The 21,708-nt window shown below is 47.6% G+C and overlaps 1 protein-coding gene across 5 annotated transcripts in view; it reads right to left on the reverse strand.

Annotated features, from left to right (window-relative positions):
• LOC115073630 (transmembrane protein C17orf113-like) overlaps window positions 1-21,708 on the reverse strand; it is a 167,655-nt gene that overhangs the window by 6,106 nt on the left and 139,841 nt on the right. For 4 of the 5 annotated variants that reach the window (XM_029572226.1, XM_029572230.1, XM_029572225.1 and 1 more), the window contains one exon: window positions 7,993-8,091. The exons of the other annotated variant lie outside the window; for it this stretch is intronic. In XM_029572226.1, the coding sequence (XP_029428086.1) occupies window positions 7,993-8,091 (99 nt within the window). The remainder of the gene's footprint in view (window positions 1-7,992; window positions 8,092-21,708) is intronic. 5 annotated transcript variants of the gene reach the window in all.

The following is a 21,708-nucleotide window of genomic DNA, read 5'->3' on the forward strand; positions in this document are numbered from 1 at the left end:
GACTATTCTCTATTTTGTACATGCCAAACCTTTTTGATTTTTATTCAGTAAACTTTGTTTTTATTTGAAACACAGCCCTTGGAGTGTGGACCGTTTTATTGTGATCTCCTTTCAGGCTCTACAGGATTATCTTGTCTCCAACCCTGCCATGAATGGGTCAGTGTTCAGCAGGTCTTTGAAATGTGACCCCCTTCCTAAGGGTGGGATTTACAGATAGGAGATTTGGTTACAGATGAGGAAGATTGGACTGAAATGTTGCTCTCCACTGATGCAACTCAGACTCTCCAGCAGATTAGGGAAAGGATGGCAAAAAACCCACTTCCAGTCATGGTTGTGTCAGATCAGGAGATGTGGAGAACATGCTCACTACCACTAGTAAAACAGGATTTTCTTAAGAAAGTCACTTTTTTTTTTTTTTTTACTGTGAAGCAAGAAGCTAGCACCGGACCCGTGGAGGAGTCGCCTACTGGTTAGAGCAGCGGGCTGTGAAGCAGGAAAGCCAGGGTTCAAATCCCACTGCTGGACCTTGTGTCCTTGGGCAAGTCATGTCACCCTCCATTGCCTCGGGCACAAACTTCGGGCCTGATTTACTAAGGCTTTTCTTCCATTCTGTCTCTTTGGGAAAAATGCTTAGTAAATGAGGCCCTTGGACTGTGAGCCCTCTGGGAAAAGAGACAGACCTGCAGAATCTGAAATTAACTTGCCTTAAGCTACCAATGTCAAGGCGTGCACTCCATCTAAATAAATACGAAAAGAATAATCTGAGAGACCGGAAGGCAGTGACTCCCATTGGTTTCTTTTTTTATCTATTCAAATTTTCACAAATGCAATCAAAAGTGATGCATGTAAAAAATATCACTGATGTTAACAAATTACAAACAAAAACTGATTAAAGGGAAATCAAGAAGGAACAAATAAGTAATACAAGAAAACTGCCTGTACAAATAACTATTATTGAGCCGATATTGATTAATATTGAGTTACCCCAGCCTAAGAGGAAACCTCTTGATATCTAAGATCCTGCATCAAAACCTTAGCAGAAATGTATCCATGAGGTACATCTTTAAATGATCAGGATCAGATCATAGAAAACACACTTATATTATCTTGGTAACCAAGAAAATGAATAGATAAGCAGCTTGGAATCTATAGGAAAATTGGTTCTTACCTGCTAATTTTTGTTCCTGTAGGACCACGGATCAGCCCAGACTCCTGGGTTTTACCTCCCCTCCAGCAAGTGGAGACAGAGGTTTTTGTGGACTCTGTCGTATACCCCTGAGGTGCCACCTAGAGTCTGTCAGTATTCCACTGTACCCAAGCAAAAAGATAATAAAAAAATCACAACTTTTCCTGAACAACCTCTCCCCGAAGAGCAGAGGTAATGAAAAACATGTAACTGACGAAAACCAAAACTATGCCCTAGAATCCTTACCCTGAAAAGAGGGGCATTATGTATCTTATAGCAAACAATTGGCTAACCACCGGCCGAGCGGACTCTCCCTGGGTGGGACTCTGGGCTGATCCGTGATACCACAGGAACGAAAATTAGCAGGTAAGAAACAATTTTCCTTTCCCTGTACATACCTGAATCAGCCCAGACTCCTGGGATGTACCCATGCTTCCCTAACCAGGGTGGGACTGTGAGAGTTCCGCTCGGAGGACACTAGCTCCAAATGAACCAGGCTGTGGTGCCCGGACATCAAGTTGATAATGTCTCACAAAAGCATGTGTAGATTTCCAGATAGCTGCCCTATAAATCTCTTGCGGCGCCACCTGTTGGCATTCAGCCCACGAAGTCGATTGCGAGCGCGTTGAATGAGCCTTAAGCCCGACCGGAATCGGACGACCCTGTACAAGGTATGCCGAAACAATAGCCTCCTCCAGCCACCGGGCGATAGTGGCCTTGGAAGCTTTATGACCCCCTTCTGGGTCCACTTCATAAGACCAACAGATGGTCCGAAAGACGAAAACTGTTCGTAACCTCCAGGTAACGCAACACCACCCTCTTTACATCCAGCTTCCGCAAATCTCTGGCCTCTGGCGTAGAAGAATCCAGAACCGCGAAGGAAGGAAGCACCGCTGACTGATTCAAATGAAAAGCAGAGACTACCTTCGGGAGAAAAGAGGGAACCGTTCGTAATGAAACACCTGCTTCCAAAATCCTTAAGAAAGGCTCTCTGCAAGATAAAGCCTGGAGCTCTGAAACACGCTTCGCCGATGCAATAGCTACTGGAAACACGATTTTCAAGGTGAGTTCCTTCAGAGTCGCCCGTTTCAAGGGTTCAAAGGGAGCCTTACAAAGGGCGCGGAGAACCAAATTAAGTTTCCAGGAAGGGCAGGGATTTTGAACCAGGGGGCGCAAGTGTTTAACCCCTCTCAGAAACCTAGCCACATCGGGATGCGAGGCCAGGGCAACCCCCTGCACCTTACCTCGAAAACAACCTAATGCCGCCACTTGAACTCGCAGGGAATTAAAGGCCAAACCTTTGGACAATCCTGCCAGTAGAAATTCCAGAACCTCTGGAATTGAGGCCCTGGAAGGACGAATGTTACGATCCAAACACCAGGATTCAAACATTCCCCAAACTCTAACATAGGCTCTGGAGGTAGAGATTTTACAGGAGTGCAAGAGCATGGCAATAACTGCAGGGGAGTAACCCCTCGTTTTCAACCTCTACCTTTCAAAAGCCATGCCACTAGACAGAAGCGATCTACCTCGCCGAAACAATCGGGACCCTGACGCAGAAGAGTCGGGGATGGACGAAACCTCGGTGGACCGTTGATTGCTAGAGTCAGGAGATCTGCAAACCACGGACTCCGTGGCCATTCCGGAGCCACTAGAATCACAGTGCTCTGATGAACTTCGATGCGGTGCAGCACTTTTCCGACCAACGGCCATGGCGGAAAGACATACAACAGAACATCCCTTGGCCAGGGCAGGACCAGAGCATCTACACCTTCCGCTCCTGGTTCTCGTCGCCGACTGAAGAATCGAGGAGCCTTGACATTGCGATACGTCGCCATGAGATCCAACGCTTGCACAGAAGATGAAAAGCCTCGTCGGAGAGTTCCCACTCCCTTGGATCCAACTGGTACCAACTGAGAAAAATCGGCCTACACATTGTCCACCCCGGCGATGTGGGAGGCCACAATCTTGTAAAGATGTTGTTCCACCCAGGTAATCAACAGCCGTGCTTCCGTTGTCACAGGACAGCTCCTGGTTCCTCCCTGACAATTGATATAAGCTACCGCTGTGGCATTGTCGGACAGTATCCTCACCGACCGACCCTCTACTAAGGGAAGAAGGGCCTGTAATGCCAATCGAACCACCCTGATCAACCAGGAGGATTCCATCTTCGTCCACTGCCCTTGCACCGCCAATCCCAGACACACTGCTTCCCATCCGGCGAGGCTGGTGTCGGTAGTGACCACGATCCATGTGGGAATTCCCAAGTCCACTCCCCAAGGCAAGTGGTCTGGACAAAGCCACCAATGTAGACTGGAATGTGCCGAGTCCGTCAGCGGTAAGCGAAGTTGAAACTGCTGGGAAAGTGGACTCCAGCGGGAGAGCAACGCTGATTGAAGAGGATGCATATGTGCAAAAGCCCACGGGACCAGCTCACGCGTGGAAGCCATCGACCCCAGAACCTGTAAGTAATCCCAGGCCCTGGGCCAAAGCATGGACCTGAAAAACTCCACCTGGGTAATCAACTTGGATAGCCTCTCTTCTGTAAGAAAAACCTTGCCCAAGACCGTATCGAACCTAGACCCCAGAAACTCCAATGACTGGGAAGGAACCAGATGGCTCTTGTCGGGATTGACCACCCAGCCTAAGGAGGTCAACCTCTGCAGCACCCTCTGGACCGCAGCCATACATAGGTCTTACGACTTTGTGCGAATCAGCCAATCATCCAGGTAGGGATGCACCAGTATGTCCTCTAGCCATAGAGCCGCTGCTACTACCACCATCATCTTGATGAAAACTCTGGGCGCCGTCGCTAAGCCGAACGGAAGTGCACAAAATTGGAAATGTTGTCCGAGGATCGCAAATCATAGGTATTTCTGATGATCCGGACAGATGGGTATGTGCAAGTAAGCTTCCGTCAGGTCCAATGACGCTAGAAACTCTCCCTTGTGCACGGATGCTATCACCGAGCGCAGAGTTTCCATCCAAAAACGAGGCACCTTCAGCGTCCGATTGGCCTTCTTCAAATTGAGAATGGGGCAAAACATGCCTTCCTTTTTCGGCACAACGAAATAGACAGAGTAATGCCCGCGCCTGAGTTCTCCTGTAGGAACTGGAACGATGGCGCTGAGATCCTGTAAGCACTGCAGGGTGTCTTGTACCGCTCGCCGCTTTTGACGGTAAGAGCATGGGGAAACCTTGTAGCGGTTGTGGATCGGATGTGCAAAATCTAAAGCGTAGCTGTGCTCGATTATGCTTAGGATCCGATGTTACAGTGGCCCACTCCTCCAGGAATAAGAACAGCCTGCCCCCAATTCTTGGAACTGAGGAGTGAACCGGCCACACTTCATTGAGAGGACTTGGGACCCCCATGAGACTGGGGGGCCGCTGGCCCTGAAAGGACTGGTTCCACGAATTTTGGCAGCTTTGCCCCTGATGAAAAGACGAACCGGTGGACCAGGAGGAGCGAAAACGTTGATCTCCCCAAAACTTCACCCGCTGAGGAAAAGAGCCTCTTGTCCTTGGCCTGTCCTCTGGCAGCTTGTGGACCTTGTTCTCCACCAGCGACTTTATCATATCCTCCAACTGCTGCCCGAACAGCAGTCTCCCCTTGAAGGGTAGAGAACTCAAATGCGCTTTGGAGGAAACATCCGCTGACCAATTCCGCAACCATAGGAGTCGGCGTGCTGAGACCATCGTCCTCCCAGAGGTCCGCAAAAGATCATAAAGCTCGCCGCACTGTAAGCCACCGTGGCCTCCAACCGTCCGGCCTGCTGTGCCTGGGCATCTGAAAGGGCCACGGATACCTGCAAATCCTGGACCCAGCAGAGTCTGGCCCAGTGCGCAAAACTGATGCATATGGCGGCCTGGAAACCGAGAGCTGATACCTCGAAAATCTTCCACCGGAGGCAAGCCCATGTGCTTGGTCGGTTGGGGCTGGGTATCCGGATCCCCCTCCAGACCCTGATCAGGAGTCTCATCTGACTGATCCGAAGAGTTGCTGTCCCCCGGACAGACCACAGACCGAAGCGGACGCTTCTCCTTAGGTGCTCCGCTGGCCTTCGGTGCCTGAACCCGCTTTCAGGCCGAAGAGGACCCATCCCGGGGCCCTGCTGATGCGGTTGCCTTGCGAGCCGCCTTGGGCCCCTGAGACTTAACAGACTTGCGAGCCTTGAAAGCCTTGTGCATTAAAAGCACAAAATCAGAGGTGAACGACAAAGAAGACCCCTTGGAGTCGTTGCCCTTGTCGTCCCCTTCAGAATCCTCCGCTGCCCCATCCAAGCCGGCCCCCCAAGGCGCACTAGGCCGCGGAGACAATGGGGAGGGGAAGCCCTTCCCCCATAGCAGTTCTCTCCTGCTCTCTAAAAGTCCTCAAAATGGCCTCCATTCCCACGCTGAGCAGGAACGGATCCGGGGCCTGCCGTGACAAAACCGGGACCCCAGCCCCCGACATGATTTTGCCGGTGCAGGGACCCCCGAGGACCCCTCTCCCCCCGACAAACACCCCGTGCAAATGCCGGCATGGCAGAGTCGCACGAGCGAGCTGCCGCACGCGGCATAGACCGCACCACGCGGCATGAGCAGCGGCCTAAATTTAGACCGTCGGGAGAGAAGAGCGGCGAAAACAAAACAACTAAACGATTGAACGGGAACTGTCCACGGTCTGAAGCCGATTGGCCGCTACACACCCGCAGAGAGAAGGCTAGTCCGGCAGGGCAGGAGAATTTAAAGACACAGTACCCCTTTTTTTTTTTTTTAAACCTGTGAAAGGTCTGACTGAAGGTGAGAGCCCAAACCCCCCGGGATCACCCTCAGTGGGCAGTTACAGGGTCCTCAACCCTCTGCTTTAAAGCCTCTATTACCAGGGGGATGGCCCCACCAGGACCTGACACCCCCCTGGGAGGCTGGAAAAGGGGGAACCTAGCCTGAAGACCAAAACCAGACCTTTTTCTTACAATAAGGACTATTAGATTAGCAAACCAAAATCCTAACCCCTAAATCCTGACAGAAACCACCAGATTCAAGGAAAGCACCTCTTCCGTCTGCTGGAGACAGAAAAATACTGACAGACTCTAGGTGGCACCTCAGGGGTATACGACAGAGTCCACAAAAATTTCTGTCTCCGCAGGAGTCTGGGCTGCTCCGGGTACGTGCAGGGAACTAGCCATTGGGATCCTGTAAGGTACTTGTGACTGGGCTTGATGGACCTCTGGTCTGACCCAGTTTGGCAAGTCCTAAATTCTTAATCAAAGCACACTGTAGGGAAAAGAACCGAGAAAATTAAAAAATTAATCTAGGGAGTGGAGAGTATTGTGACAGGATGGCATTGAACGTGACTTGATCTACCCAGCTAACGGAACGCATCAAGGCAATGTTTACTGCAGTGAAAGAGTTGTAACCCCTGGAGACACGAGAGAAGATTTCCCATCACTGTAACTTTATCAGGGGAATTTAAGAGTTAATCGATAATAGGATCTTGAATGGATTATGCATTGCTTTCTCCCCCTCCCCCCTACATAAAGGTGAATTTTAAAAGTCTGACATGTGCCAAAACCAGGAGATACGCGAATATGTTGGGCCGGCACGCACCAAGCGGATTTTAAGAGCTGCCTGAGTACGCGCGTTATCTCCCTCTGCACGCACAAATGAAAAGTTACAACAAAGGCGTGGGGGTGTGGTTCCTAGCTTTCAGCTTCCAATTAGTGGGCACAAGCCGGGGTCCCTTGCCACACAACTTCCGCTATGGAGGACGTGTAAATAATAAAATAAAGAGATTATATCGCGGGGTTTTTTAAGGGTTGGAGCTAACAGGGAAGGGAGGCTTTTAAACTAGGGTTTGGAAGTCCTATCCCTTACCTGGGCGAACTGGGAAAAAGGTAATGGTGTCAGCGTGCATCTATTAAAATCCCCCCACTCATGCAGTAGAAGCCACATTTGTGTGCACGAGTAAGGGTCCACTTAAGCCTGCATGTGCTCAGGCTATTTTATAAAATCGCGGGTACGTTGTAAAATGGTCGCATCCCTGGGTGCAGGCTGAAGAATACGCGCACATGTGCGTCCACGCGCCTATTTAAAAGTTACCATCCCAGTTTTCTTTTTGTTTCTAATCTTTTGCTTTTTTTTGTGGCCAGCAGTCATCACGAGTCTGAAAATCTTGTTTTCTTTTGTAGCCAACAGGCTTTGGATGCAGAGTTAGTTCTGCCAGTAAGCAGACTAGGCCACTGCCTAGAGCACAGCAATTTTGCAGGCAGTGCCAGGGCTCTGCTGGATTACTCTGTTGGTCAATGCCCAAATCTTGGGCAGGAAGAGGACCTGGAGCCCAGAGCTTCCTATTGCAGCTCCTCCTCTCCTGTCCTGAAATCGGGTAATTTAAATAGTTTCTCCCCTTTCGGGGCAGAGTCTCCAGATTGGTTTGTTTTGGGCACAGGAATGAACTTCGCTCCTAAGCCAGGGCGTGCCAAGTACGGGTTCAATCTGTCAGCTTTACTTCCAAGGCCCTTCGAGGTGCCTGCATGATGCCAAACACAGCCGCCTCCTACAGTTCTTCAGTCACGTGGTGTTTCTGCAGGCTCTCCAATTGGATGCTGTTAGACACATTTTAGTGCTAAATATCTCTGTGGAGACTCTGCCGAGCTCCCACCCTGCAGAATAAAACTGAATCCGGTGTGGCTCTGTTGTATTTTGCCCCGGGATTCTGGGTTCTCTGACAGAGGTTGGCCTCGAGCCCCGCCCCCCCATCTCCCTCACACACACACACACACACACACGCGCACGTCGCGCGTTCCCAGGGCTTTCGGATTACTCACTGCAAAGCCTGCTGTCTTCGGCAGCTTGGGGCAGAGGCTGTATTTGGGCTTCGGTGGCTTCCCAGCAAGCCTATCTTTGTGTCTTCTGCTGTTCATGTGCTGCAGATACACACAAAAAAAACAAAACAAAAAGCTAGAGGTGTGGTTCTATTTAATTCAGGGATACCGGAGGATGGGAAAGATCAAAGCAAGCACCCCCCACCTTTCTCCTCTTGGTGCATTTTACCTGTAAATTCTGAGTTCAGAAGACAGAGTTACGAGCAGCAGTGCAGCACCACTTTCCAATTATTATACACACAGTGGTAAAGCTACCTGCTTAATTTTATCCAGATATTCATCAGAACTTAGCCGGGTAAGTCTGCCGTCAAATACATTCCGAATAACTTTACCCAGATAAAGTTATCTGACTATATTTAGGACAGTCGTCCCTGACCAGACTTACTGGGTTAAGTTCATCTGGCTATTGCTAAATATCGGCACTAGCCCCGAAATGACTCCTGCCCTGCCCTTTTTCTTTTTAATCTGGCTAAATTTTATCCATTAGTGACAAAGCTGAATAAAATGTTGCCAGCAAGAGAGACAGGAGATTTAAATCTCAGGGTTTGTCAGCTTCAAAGGTAACTGCATACACATGACAGCTTTCAAACTTGCCTGCACAGGTGCAAAGTTGGTGGGTAACCAGGGGGATTTCCCTCTGAAGATTCGACGCATAAAATCTGTGACTACCGAAGGGCCCACAGACTTTGCATCCGCTGTATGTCTTTTTCTGTATGTGTAGAGATTTTAAAATCCATTCGTAAGTGTATGGGTAGGTAAATCCCAATGAGTGGATTATGCACCTCTGCCAGCAGATAGAGATGGAGCAAAGCTGTCGTCATGGCTATATAGTCCCGCCCTGCCAGTATTCTCCGTCTCCAGCAGATGGTAGACATGCATTTCCCTTTGGGGATTGTCTGTGAATAAAAAAAAAGAAAAGAAGAAGAACAAAGAAGTTGGAGAGATGTCTATGGAGCACTGCTTGCCTCCTGAGGTGATGCCGTGCGGACCCTTCCTCAGTAGAGTGCCTCAGTCCGGTAGCCATGACTGGCGAGGACCTAAATTCCAATTAGCGTTTGCAGGCTGAGAGAGGCTCGGCAGTGAAGGCTTTAGCTCTCTCCCCCTGCAGCCAGGACCTGTGCCTGCTCTCAGCCAGGGAGGGCTGAGCTCAGGTAAAAGTTTTTTACTTTGAAAAAAAAAAAAAAGTCAGCGACAGGAAGACAGAAGAAGAAGGGTCTGTTTCCTTGGTATTTGGCTGTCCCGGCTCGCATCTCTGGGGAGTTCTTTGAGGTGAGGAGAGTGCAGGCATGGCGGGTTGAGCAGCCATTTGGCTAGGCCCCACTTCCAGGCTTCTCCCATTTTGGGCGCCTGGTAGGCCGCGGGGTACTTTTGCACCCTTTTTTGCTTCAGATCGTCGGTGCGAGCTTGCACATCTGGGTGCGCGCCCATTCTCGTTTGTACATGCAATTGGGCATTCTTCCTTCTGCACGCACATCTTGTGTGCCCAGTTTAGGCATCAGTCCTGGTGTTCAGTTCAGTTGTCCAGTTAGACGAGCAGCCTAAACGGGCTTGTGTGCACATTTTTTGTGCATACATATTAGGGGTGAGCCTTCGTTGGTCTGTGCACTTATAGCATGGCGCCCGCGGTGAAGAAACCTAAGCACCCATCTATATGTGCTGCCTGCCACATTAGAACCACTCAGCTGGAGCTTTCTTTAGCCTGTGTCAGCACTGCCTGGATGCTCGGGGAGATTTGCCTCCTTCCAATTTTGCAGACGATGGTCCATCTCCTCGGGCTGAGGGGAGTGGGGCCAAAGGAGACACTGCAGGGCTGTCTCCTCCTCTGGTCGGCAGGTCGGGTTCTCGGGGGACACTGGCATGCAGGACATCAAGTTCGGGTCTATGGGGCCTGAAATGGACCCGGCCTGCTTTTCCTGGGTGGAAGTTTTCCACACATTGCAGACATTTTTACAGGGCTGGTCTGCTGAAGCGGAAGTTCCTCCTAAGATAGGCGGAGGAGCACTCAGAGTGTCTGGACCTGTCTCCACAGTCAAGTGTCATAGTGCAATGCAGTCTGACAGAGCTGGAATGCAGGTGGATCAAGATGATACTGATGACGACAGGGGCTCCCCTAGTGAGAAAGGGGATAGTCCCCCAGATTTGGAGCCTTATAGAACTTTTAGAGAGATGAGTTGCCAGGTCTGATATCTCAGACCCTGAAGACCCTTGGAGAGGCTGGGCCTGACTCCCTGGGGATGCAGAAGGAGGACCCTATTTCAGTCACCTTATGCAATGCTTCTTGTTTCTTTCCCCTCTTGGATGCGATCCAAAACATGCCATACTGGATCAGACCAAGGGTCCATCAAGCCCAGCATCCTGTTTCCAACAGAGGCCAATCCAGGCCAGAAGAACCTGGCAAGTACCCAAAAACTAAGTCTATTTCATGTTACCGTTGCTAGTAATAGCAATGGCTATTTTCTAAGTCAACTCAATTAACAGCAGGTAATGGACCTCTCCTCCAAGAACTTATCCAATCCTTTTTTAAACACAGCTACACTAACTGCACTAACCACATCCACTGGCAACAAATTCCAGAGTTTAATTGTGCGTTGAGTGAAAAAGAACTTTCTCTGATTAGTTTTAAATGTGCCACATGCTAACTTCATGTCTTTTTATTATCTGAAAGACTTAATAACCTATTCACATCTACCCGTTCTAGACCTCTCATGATTTTAAACACCTCTATCATATCCCCCCTCAGCCGTCTCTTCTCCAAGCTGAAAAGTCCTAACCTCTTTAGTCTTTCCTCATAGGGGAGCTGTTCCATTCCCTTTATCATTTTGGTCGCCCTTCTCTGTACCTTCTCCATCACAATTATATCTTTTTTGAGATGCGGCAACCAGAATTGTACACAGTATTCAAGGTGTGGTCTCACCATGGAGCGATAGAGAGGCATTATGACATTTTCCGTTTTATTCACCATTCCCTTCCTAATAATTCCCAACATTCTGTTTGCTTTCTTGACTGCTGCAGCAAACTGAACCGACGATTTCAATGTGTTATCCACTATGACGCCTAGATCTCTTTCTTGGGTGGTAGCATCTAATATGAAACCTAACATTGTGTAACTATAGCATGGGTTATTTTTCCCTATATGCATCACCTTGCACTTATCCACATTAAATTTCATCTGCCATTTTGATGCCCAATTTTCCAGTCTCACAAGGTCTTCCTGCAATTTATCACAATCTGCTTGTGATTTAACTACTCTGAACAATTTTGTATTCTCTGCAAATTTGAGAACCTCACTCGTCGTATTTCTTTCCAGATCATTTATAAATATATTGAAAAGTAAGGGTCCCAATACAGATCCCTGAGGCACTCCACTGCCCACTCCCTTCCACTGAGAAAATTGTCCATTTAATCCTACTCTCTGATTCCTGTCTTTTAGCCAGTTTGTAATCCACAAAAGGACATCACCACCTATACCATGACTTTTTACTTTTCCTAGAAGCCTCTCATGAGGAACTTTGTCAAACGCCTTCTGAAAATCCAAGTACACTACATCTACCGGTTCACCTTTATCCACGTTTATTAACTCCTTCAAAAAAGTGAAGCAGATTTGTGAGGCAAGACTTGCCTTGGGTAAAGCTATGCTGACTTTGTTCCATTAAACCATGTCTTTCTATATGTTCTGTGATTTTGATGATTAGAACACTCTCCACTATTTTCCTGGCACTGAAGTCAGGCTAACCGGTCTGTAGTTTCCTGGATCTCCCCTGGAGCCCTTTTTAAATATTGGGGTTACAATAGCTATCCCTCCAGTCTTCAGGTACAATGGATGATTTTAATGATAGGTTACAAATTTTTACTACTAGGTCTGAAATTTCATTTTTTAGTTCCTTCAGAACCCTGGGGTGTATACCGTCTGGTCCAGGTGATTTACTACTCTTCAGTTTATCAATCAGGCCTACTACATCTTCTAGGTTCACCGAGATTTGGTTCAGTCCATCTCAATCATTACCCATGAAAACCTTCTCCAGAATGGGTATCTCCCCAACAAACTCTTTAGTAAACACCGAAGCAAAGAAATCATTTAATCTTTCCGCAATGGCCTTATCTTCACTAAGTGCCCCTTTTATTGCGCCAGAAGCATCCTTTAAAGGAAGATGTTATCTTAGTGGATCTATACTCCTTGGAGCCATAAGCCAGACAGCAGTTGTGTTTCCCTAAAGTGGATGCCTAGGTGTCTTCTGTCACAAAATGTACCTTCATCCCAGTAGAGGGAGGTGTGGCTTTGAAGGATGCTCAGATAGGATTAAGGCTATCCTGAAGCAAGCCTTGAGGCAGTGACAATGAACTTGCAAATTGCTTCTTGTTGCACCTTGGTAGCTCGGACTGCCTTGCGGCTTTGTCAAGAGTCTGGTGGAACTGGGTCTGATCTAGGGCCTATGGTAGAACCAGGGGTGGCTGCCTTGACTGTTGCAGGCTGTGATTTTGTATGCATAGCTGCTTCAGTTATTGTGGCCAGGCAGCAGCTGTGGCTGGTCCGCAAATAGTATTTCAAAGTCCAATCTGACTAAGCTGCCTTTCAAAGGGTCGCTCTTGTTTGGCAGTGAATTAGAAAAAATGCCAAGTAAATGGGGAGAGACCTAGGTCTTGCGTTTGCTGGAGGATAAGCAGCCAGTTTCTTGGACTTTTCAGGTGAGAGGCCGCTCTCAAGACTACTGGCATTTTCGGCCTTATAAGGGAGGTTCTTCCCAAAGCTCCTGTCCCTTCCACATATCTCTTATCTACAGGTCCTGGGGTTGATGGCTGCCACATTAGAAATGGTTCCCTAGCGATGGCACATATGCACAGTCTTCAGCATGTCTTGCTCTCCCGGAGTTCGCAGAACTATGCGGTGAGGCTGCCCTTTCCGTTAGAAGTGAAATCCCAGTTGGACTGGTGGTTACACGTAGACCATCTCAGGAAGGGAATTTCCATGATGGTGTGGGATTGGTTGGTACTCACGACAGATGTGAGCCTCTGGGACTGGTGGTTCACTGTCAGAAGTTGGTGGTACAAGGGCGCTAGAATACAGTGAAGTGGCAGTGGAACATCAACAGACTGAAGGCACAAGCGGTTCAATTGGTGTGCCTGCGGTTCACTGAGCAGCTAGAGCCTCGGGTGGTCCAGATAATGTCCAACAATGCGACAGTGGTGGCTTACATTAATCATCAGGGTGGAACCAAGAGTTGACAGGTGTCACGGGAGATAGATGCTCTCATGGTATGGGCGGCGCAGCATCACCTAAGCATATCTGCCTCTCACATTGCTGGAAAGGACAATATCAGAGCTGTTTCCTCAGTAGGAGAAGCTTGGACCCAGGAGAATGGGAGCTGACGGATGAGGCCTTTCAACTCCCGGTGGACCGCTGGGGTCTACTGGATCTAGACCTGTTGGTAGACTTCAACAACATGAAAGTTCCATGCTTCTTCAGTTGTAGGCAGGATCCAAAAGCGATGGGCATAGATGCTCTCGTTCAGGATTAGCCACATGGTGTTGTATAAGTTCCTGCCTTGGCCTTTGATAGGCAGATTGGTACAGACAATTGCAAATCAAACCAACACCGTCCTTTTAGTGGCTCCAGATTGGGCTCAGAGGCTGTGATATGCCGATCTCCAGAGACTTCTGGTGGGCAGTCCCCTCAGGCTACCATTTTGGACGGATCTGTCACGTCAGGAACTCATTCTATAGAGAATATGGGTCGGTTCTTTTTTACGGTTTAGCCATTAAAAAGGCTCGGCTGTTGAAGTGTGGTTTTTTTGTCTTCTGTAATTTCCACTCTTCGGGCTTGTAAATTTTCTACTTCTCTAGCTTACATTAGAGTTTGGAGGGTTTTTGAGGCTTGGTGTTCTAAGCAAGGTACTCAACCGCTCAAGGTGGATATCCCTTTGATTTTAGAATTTTTACAGGACAGCTTGCTTAAAAGTTTGGCCCTTAATACTCTGAAGGTTCAATCTGCAGCACTGGCTTGTTACAGGGGAAGAGTCAATGGAGGGCCTTTATCATCCCATCCGGACATGTCCCGTTTCTTGCGGGAAGTTAAACATCTTCATCCCCCATTGCGGCTTCCGGTGCCTTTGGGGGATCTTAACTTGGTCTTTGAGTTCTTGGCAGGTCTGACTTTTTGATCGCTGCATACTCTTTTCTTGAACTTTGAAGACAGTTTTTCTAGTAGCAATTTGTTCAGCTCGTTGGGTCTCTGAGCTGCAGGCTTTTTCCTGCCGTGAGCCTTTTCTCTATGTGACTCCAGGTGAGGTTCAGCTTCAGACTGTGCCTTCCTTTTTGCCCAAAGAAATTTCAGACTTCCATTTGAATCAGTCCATTTCTCTGCCTGCCTTGGACAGGGACAGAGTACCGTCTTTTGCGCTCCTTGGACGTCAACCATCATTTACTGCGCTATTTGGAGATGACTAAGACTCTTTAGAAGTCTGATTGCCTGTTTGTGCTCCATGATAGAGGTAAGCAGGGAACATCAACGACATGGACAATGATTGCCCGCTGGGTTAAGGAGGTCATTACAGCAGCTTATGTGGCTGCTGAGGTTGCCTTACTGAAGCAGATTAGACTGCATTCCATGAGGGTTTAGGCGGTATCGTGGGTGGAGCTTTTTTTGTTGTCACCTGCTGAAATTTGTCAAGAGGTGACATGGTCAACTTTGCACACCTTCTCCAAGCAGTACCGCTTGGTTGTTAGGGCTAGGGAGGGTGCTGCTTTTGCGTGGGCAGTTTTGACTGGGCAGCTGGCAGCCTCTCACTCTTTTTGAGATTAGCTTTTGTACATCACACTTGTTGGGATTGACTTATCTGAACACTTAGGAAGGAAAAATTACTACTTACCTAATAATTTCCTTTCCTTTAGTCAAGGGTAGTTCAATCCCAGACCCGCCCTTGGCTGCCGGATTTGGATTTTGTGATTAGCCTTTTTAGGGCAAGCGATGCAGAGTATGATTCCTGCTCTTCGTTGATAACTGATAAGTGGCTTCTCTAGCTCTTAGTTTGCTAGATATGTTCTTTCTTTTGACTGAGCTCAGTGTTCTGTTTTTTGAGAAACACGAATGGTTGCCTGTTGCTAATAATGTTCAAGTTTAATCAGGTTTGACCATAGTTTAGCTTTTCCAGAGAATACTGGCGGGCTGAAGTCAGGGCGGGACCATATAGCCGTGACATCAGCTTTTGCTCTGTCTCCATCTGCTGGCAGAGGTGCATAACCCACTCATTGGGATTGACCTGCCCTTCACTAAAGGAAAGGAAATTATCAGGTAAGTAGTAATTTCTCCATCTGTACACACACTGTGACCCAGGAATATCCCCTGTACCTGCCTCATGGTCACTTTCAGAAGCCAATTTTGCACAGGGGTTTCCCCTTTGTTAAATGCTTTGAAAAGGCACACTTTGGGCCTGATTTTCAAAAAGATTTACGTGTATAAATGGCTCCCTGCAAATAGCCCAGAACATAGTGTGTGTATAAGTAAACATGCAATCTAGTTTTGCATATACTTTTATGCAGACTGGGAGTAGATGTTCCAGAGGACAAGAGCTGTGGTGGGAATACAACTTATACTTTTGTATTTTAAAAAATATGCAAGCTGTCACGCACAAGTTGTGCCCTGCTTGTAGCTTGAACAATTCCTTGCATATCCTGCCCATTAAGGAAAGATTCTCAAAACAAACTTATGCTGATATCCTGCTCCATACAAACAGAAACATGATGGCAGAAAATGACCATACAGCCAGTCCACACCAACTACTGAGCTCCATAATCCCTACCACTCCCTCACAGATTCCCTGTGCGTGTCCCATGCTTTCTTGAATTCAGTTACTGTCTTTGTCTCCACTACCTCCACTCTCTCTTTAAAGAAAGATAACTCCCGAGCTTTTTCCCTCTCATCCTAATTCCATGACTCCTCATTCTAGTGCCTGTTTTCCATTAAGAGCTCACCTCCTGTGCATGGAAACCTCTGGGATATTTGAATGTCTCTATTAGATCTCCTCTATCTCGCCTTTCCTCTAGGATGTACATGTTTAGATCTTTACGTCTCTCTCCATTTGTTTTAGAACGAAGACCACTGACCATTTTATAGCCACTTTCTGGACCAACGCCATCCTGTTTCTATCCTTTTGAAGGTGCGGTCTCCAGAATTGTACACGGTATTCCAAATGAGGTCTCACAGGGGCAAATATCACCTCCCTTTTTCTACAGCCAAGCATCTTTCTGGCTTTTGCCTTCACTTTAGCCAGCTGCTTGGTCACTTTAAGATCATCAGATATGATCACCCCCATATCCCGCTCATCCTTCGTACTTACAGGAATTTCACCCTCTATACTACACCGCTCCCTTAAGATGTAATGCATTTGGGCTGGAAAAGCCTAACTGACAGACTCTAGACAATTCCTCAAGCTTTGCTAAATCTTCTCTCATGGTTTCTATACGTTCCTGGCTATCTACCAGATTTTGGTATCATTGGAAAAAGGACAAACCTTTCTCAACTATCTTTATGCAATGTCAGTTATTTATTTATTTATTTATTTATTTAAAGGCTTTTATATACCGGAGTTCATGCACTAGTGCATACCACTTCGGTTTACACGGAACAAGGAACAGAAAATTACATCAAACAAATTGTTTGATGTAATAAAAAGTTATGAAAATGTTGAAAAGAAACAGTCCAAGGCCCAATCCCTGAGGCACTCCACTAGAGTGAAATAAATAGTGAGCCTCATTTATCACTACTCTTTTTACCTCCCTCTCAAAAAGTTTCTAACCCACTCACTACTCACTCTGGGGCCCATACCAAGGGCACTCGTTTTATTTATAAGTCATCTCTGCAGAACTGTGTCAAAGGCCCTACTCAAATCCAAGCACACTACATCTAGCGCTCTTCCCTGCTCCAACTCTCTGGTCCCCATAAGAAATTGATCAGATCCGTTTGACAAGATTTACCTCTGGTAAAACCCTGCTGCCTCGCATCTTGCAATCCATTAGGATTCCAGAAACTGCACTATCCTCTGTTTTAGCAGCAATTCCATTAATTCACTCACCACAGAAGTCAGACTAACCGGCCTGTAATTCCCAGCCAGGGCTGGTGCAACAGTATTAGGCGTCCAAGGCAAAACTTACAGCCTGCCGCCCCCTCCCCTCCCCTCCCAGGTCACACCCTCCCCACACACAATTAAAAGTTATGCATTTATGATAATTTTACATAAAAAAAGAATATTCAAAGTACAGTCTTCTGAGGTAAAAAATATCCCAACAGGTATATTATATTTACATGCACTGCTGTGGTGCCAACCAGAAAAACCTGCAGAAAAAAGCAAAAAGGACAAATAGGTATTAGACCTATTGCAGTTGCATGCAGTGACATTTATAGCAGGGGATTCATTCTCGCTCCCTCAGTCCCTTTCCCCCTCCCACATTCATTTATTTATTTATAGTTTTTATATACCGACATTCACTTTGCGATATCACATGCGCCACCCATCCTTCCTCCGCCCCCCTCCCCCCCCCCCCCAGCAGTCTCACTCCTCAAACTCTTCTCCCCTAGATTCAAAAGACACAGGGAACCCATATCGCATTAGGCCTGTTGTAACATGTAACAGGTGTGGGCTTGGCCCTCAGAAAGCCATGAATAAACAATTGTAATATAGTAGAGATGTGAATCGTTTTCCATATCGTCTTAACGATAGAAATCGTGTGGCAGGGCAAGAAAATCGTGTTAGGCACGATTTTTTAGTTAAAAAATCGTTAAAAATCGTTTTTTCCGAATAGTGCGCACTAACTCGAGTTAGTGCGCACTAACGGGAGTTAGTGCGCACTAACTGGGAGTTAGTGCGCACTAACTGAAAATGATACAATTTGACACTTTTCAGGTCAGTTAAGGTCAGTTTAGGAATGAATATGTATTCCTATTGGCTGCCCTCTTATTTATTCATGTTACCAAGCTTCCCACTGACAGTATATGGGGGATGGGAAATGGAAACAGTTGGTAGCTTGACAAAACAAGTAATGTGATCAGTCAATGTGACTAGAACTTGTGCCCTAACCCTGATACCAGGGGTATTGTGATCTTCCTGCACACAGTGCCCTATCCCTATTAATACCAGGAGTGTTGTGATCTTCCTGCACACAGTGCCCTAACCCTGGCACCAGGGGTGTTGTGATCTTCCTGCACACAGTGCCCTATCCCTATTAATACCAGGAGTGTTGTGATCTTCCTGCACACAGTGCCCTATCCCTATTAATACCAGGAGTGTTGTGATTTCCTGCACACAGTGCCCTATTCCTGATACCGGGGGTGTTGGGATCTTCTTGCACACATCCCGGTATCAGGGATAGGGCACTGCATGCAGGAAGATCACAACACTCCTGGTATCAGGAATAGGGCACTGTGTGCAGGAAGATCACAACACCCTTGGTATTAGGGATAGGGCACTGTGTGCAGGAAGATCACAATACCCCGGAGGAGTGAGGGTCAGGCAGCTCCCCCCCTGTCTGTGAAGCCAGCCTCTCACTAGTAATGCAGGGAGGGAGCTGTCTCAGACTTCACCATCCTCCCCCCCCCCCCTCACCCACACACCATTCACTAGCTGGGACATGGGGGAAGTCAGGAGTGAGGGTCAGGCAGCTCCCCCCTGTCTGTGAAGCCAGCCTCTCACTAGTAATGCAGGGAGGGAGCTGTCTCAGACTTCACCATCCTCCCCCCCCCTCACCCACACACCATTCACTAGCTGGGACATGGGGGAAGTCAGGAGTGAGGGTCAGGCAGCTCCCCCCTGTCTGTGAAGCCAGCCTCTCACTAGTAATGCAGGGAGGGACCTGTCTCAGACTTCACCATCCTCCCCCCCCCCCCCTCACCCACACACCATTCACTAGCTGGGACATGGGGGAAGTCAGGAGTGAGGGTCAGGCAGCTCCCCCCTGTCTGTGAAGCCAGCCTCTCACTAGTAATGCAGAAAGGGAGCTGTCTCAGACTTCACCATCCTCCCCCCCCCCCTCACCCACACACCATTCACTAGCTGGGACATGGGGGAAGTCAGGAGTGAGGGTCAGGCAGCTCCCCCCTGTCTGTGAAGCCAGCCTCTCACTAGTAATGCAGGGAGGGAGCTGTCTCAGATTTCACCATCCTCCCCCCCCCCCCTCACCCACACACCATTCACTAGCTGGGACATGGGGGAAGTCAGGAGTGAGGGTCAGGCAGCTCCCCCCTGTCTGTGAAGCCAGCCTCTCACTAGTAATGCAGGGAGGGAGCTGTCTCAGACTTCACCATCCTCCCCCCCCCTCACCCACACACCATTCACTAGCTGGGACATGGGGGAAGTCAGGAGTGAGGGTCAGGCAGCTCCCCCCTGTCTGTGAAGCCAGCCTCTTACTAGTAATGCAGGGAGGGAGCTGTCTCAGACTTCACCATCCTCCCCCCCCCCCCCCTCACCCACACACCATTCACTAGCTGGGACATGGGGGAAGTTAGGAGTGAGGGTCAGGCAGCTCCCCCCTGTCTGTGAAGCCAGCCTCTCACTAGTAATGCAGGGAGGGAGCTGTCTCAGACTTCACCATCCTCCCCCCCCCCCTCACCCACACACCATTCACTAGCTGGGACATGGGGGAAGTCAGGAGTGAGGGTCAGGCAGCTCCCCCTGTCTGTGAAGCCAGCCTCTCACTAGTAATGCAGGGAGGGAGCTGTCTCAGACTGGTATCAGGGATAGGGCACTGAGTGCAGGAAGATCACAACACCCCTGGTATCAGGAATAGGGCACAGGTTCTAGTCATATTGACTGATCACATTACTTTTTTTGTCAACTACCAACAGTTTTCATTTCCCATCCCCCCAACCATCACCTCAGTTGGAACCTTGGTAACATCAATAGATAAGAGGGCAGCCAGCCAATAGGAATACATATTCATTCCTAACTGACCTTTACTGACCTGGATAGTGTCAATAATTTGTATCATTTTCTGTTAGTGTTCCTGAGTTTCCATTTGCATTTCCCATCCCCCCAACCATCACCTCAGTGGGAACCTGGTTAACATCAATAGATAAGAGGGCAGCCAGCCAATAGGAACACATATTCATTCCTAACTGACCTTTACTGACCTGGAAAGTGTCAATTTGTATCATTTTCAGTTAGTGCGCACTATCTCGAGTTAGTGCGCACTAACTCCCGTTAGTGCGAACTAACACGATTTAACGATTTTTAACGATAAATCGTTAGAATTTCTATTGTATCGTGTTCTATAACGATTTAAGACGATATTAAAATTATCGGACGATAATTTTAATCGTTAAAAAACGATTCACATCCCTATAATATAGTAAACCTCCCATACTAGAAACAGCACTAAATGCCAGCACTCAAACTATAACCTTACCTGCGAAAAGCCAATACTGCAAATATTACATCAGGCCCTAAAACACCAATATACCTCCTATTTAGAAAACAAACAAGCCAGGTACAAAAATGAGATTGTAAGCCCTGTGGGGATAGGGGAGTACCTATAGTACCTGAATGTAATCCGCTTTGATGTGCACTTTGAAGTGCCGAAAAGCAAAATATAAAATTCTAAATAAATAAATAAGATACCTGTAAAATAAAAAAATACATGTACCTAAAAATATTATACAAAAGCTTTTAAAATTAAGTAAGTCCCTTCTTTAGATGTCCGATCAGAGACATTCACAACTAGATTGTCTCAGTAACTCCCATACAGTATTTCTGGATAAAAGCTATCATAGCCTCCCAAGAATACAGTTTACCCCAAGAGACAAATCTGCCATTTCAACACAACACTAACTCCCAGGACTCAATAGCAATAACTCTACCCAGGAAAGAGCAGCATTGCAAATATTACATCAGGCCCTAGAAGACCAATACACCTCCTACTGAAAACTGAGCAAGACGGATCCCTAAAAACTATAAACTAGCAGAATCCCTCTCCTCGACCACACATACAGAACCTAGACAGACTTTTACCAAAGGCAAATTATGAGACCAACAAACAACAAAATAAAGAAATATAAAACAATCATACAAGAAAAACCATACTAATAAAAAATATTTTAAAATTGATTAATAAAACATCCAATAATGAAACTAATAAGGATTTTTAAAAATCTCCCTCTCTTCATACTTGGGATGTTTCGATTTCCAGCCACTCTGAAATTGTTGTGGATTGAGGGATGGACAAACTTTACCCTTTCACTCACACACACAGGCCCTCACACATACCCAGACACACATGCATTGGCTCTCACCCAACACTGGTTCTCATCTACACCTACATCCACACCCAGCCTCTCACTCACACATACACAGGATCTCACCCACAAACATGCACGCAGGCTCTCACCCACCCATCCATACATACACAGGCAGTCACACATACACACAGGCTCTCACTCCCACCTATATAAAAATCAGTCACCCACCCACCCCACACAGAACAGATCTCATCCATCCACATGCACACATCCAGGAAGTCATCTACACACAGACAGTCACCCCTCCACACACACAGACACAAGCAGTCACCCACCCAGCCACACACACACACACAGGGCCTGGGCCTCTTCTTCAGCAGCCAGCAAGATCGGGTCCATTGGCGGCCATTGTGTCTTTCTCTCTTTGGCTTCCAGCGGGA

This window comes from Rhinatrema bivittatum, chromosome 12, assembly GCF_901001135.1.
Source record: "Rhinatrema bivittatum chromosome 12, aRhiBiv1.1, whole genome shotgun sequence".
Taxonomy (NCBI): domain Eukaryota; kingdom Metazoa; phylum Chordata; class Amphibia; order Gymnophiona; family Rhinatrematidae; genus Rhinatrema; species Rhinatrema bivittatum.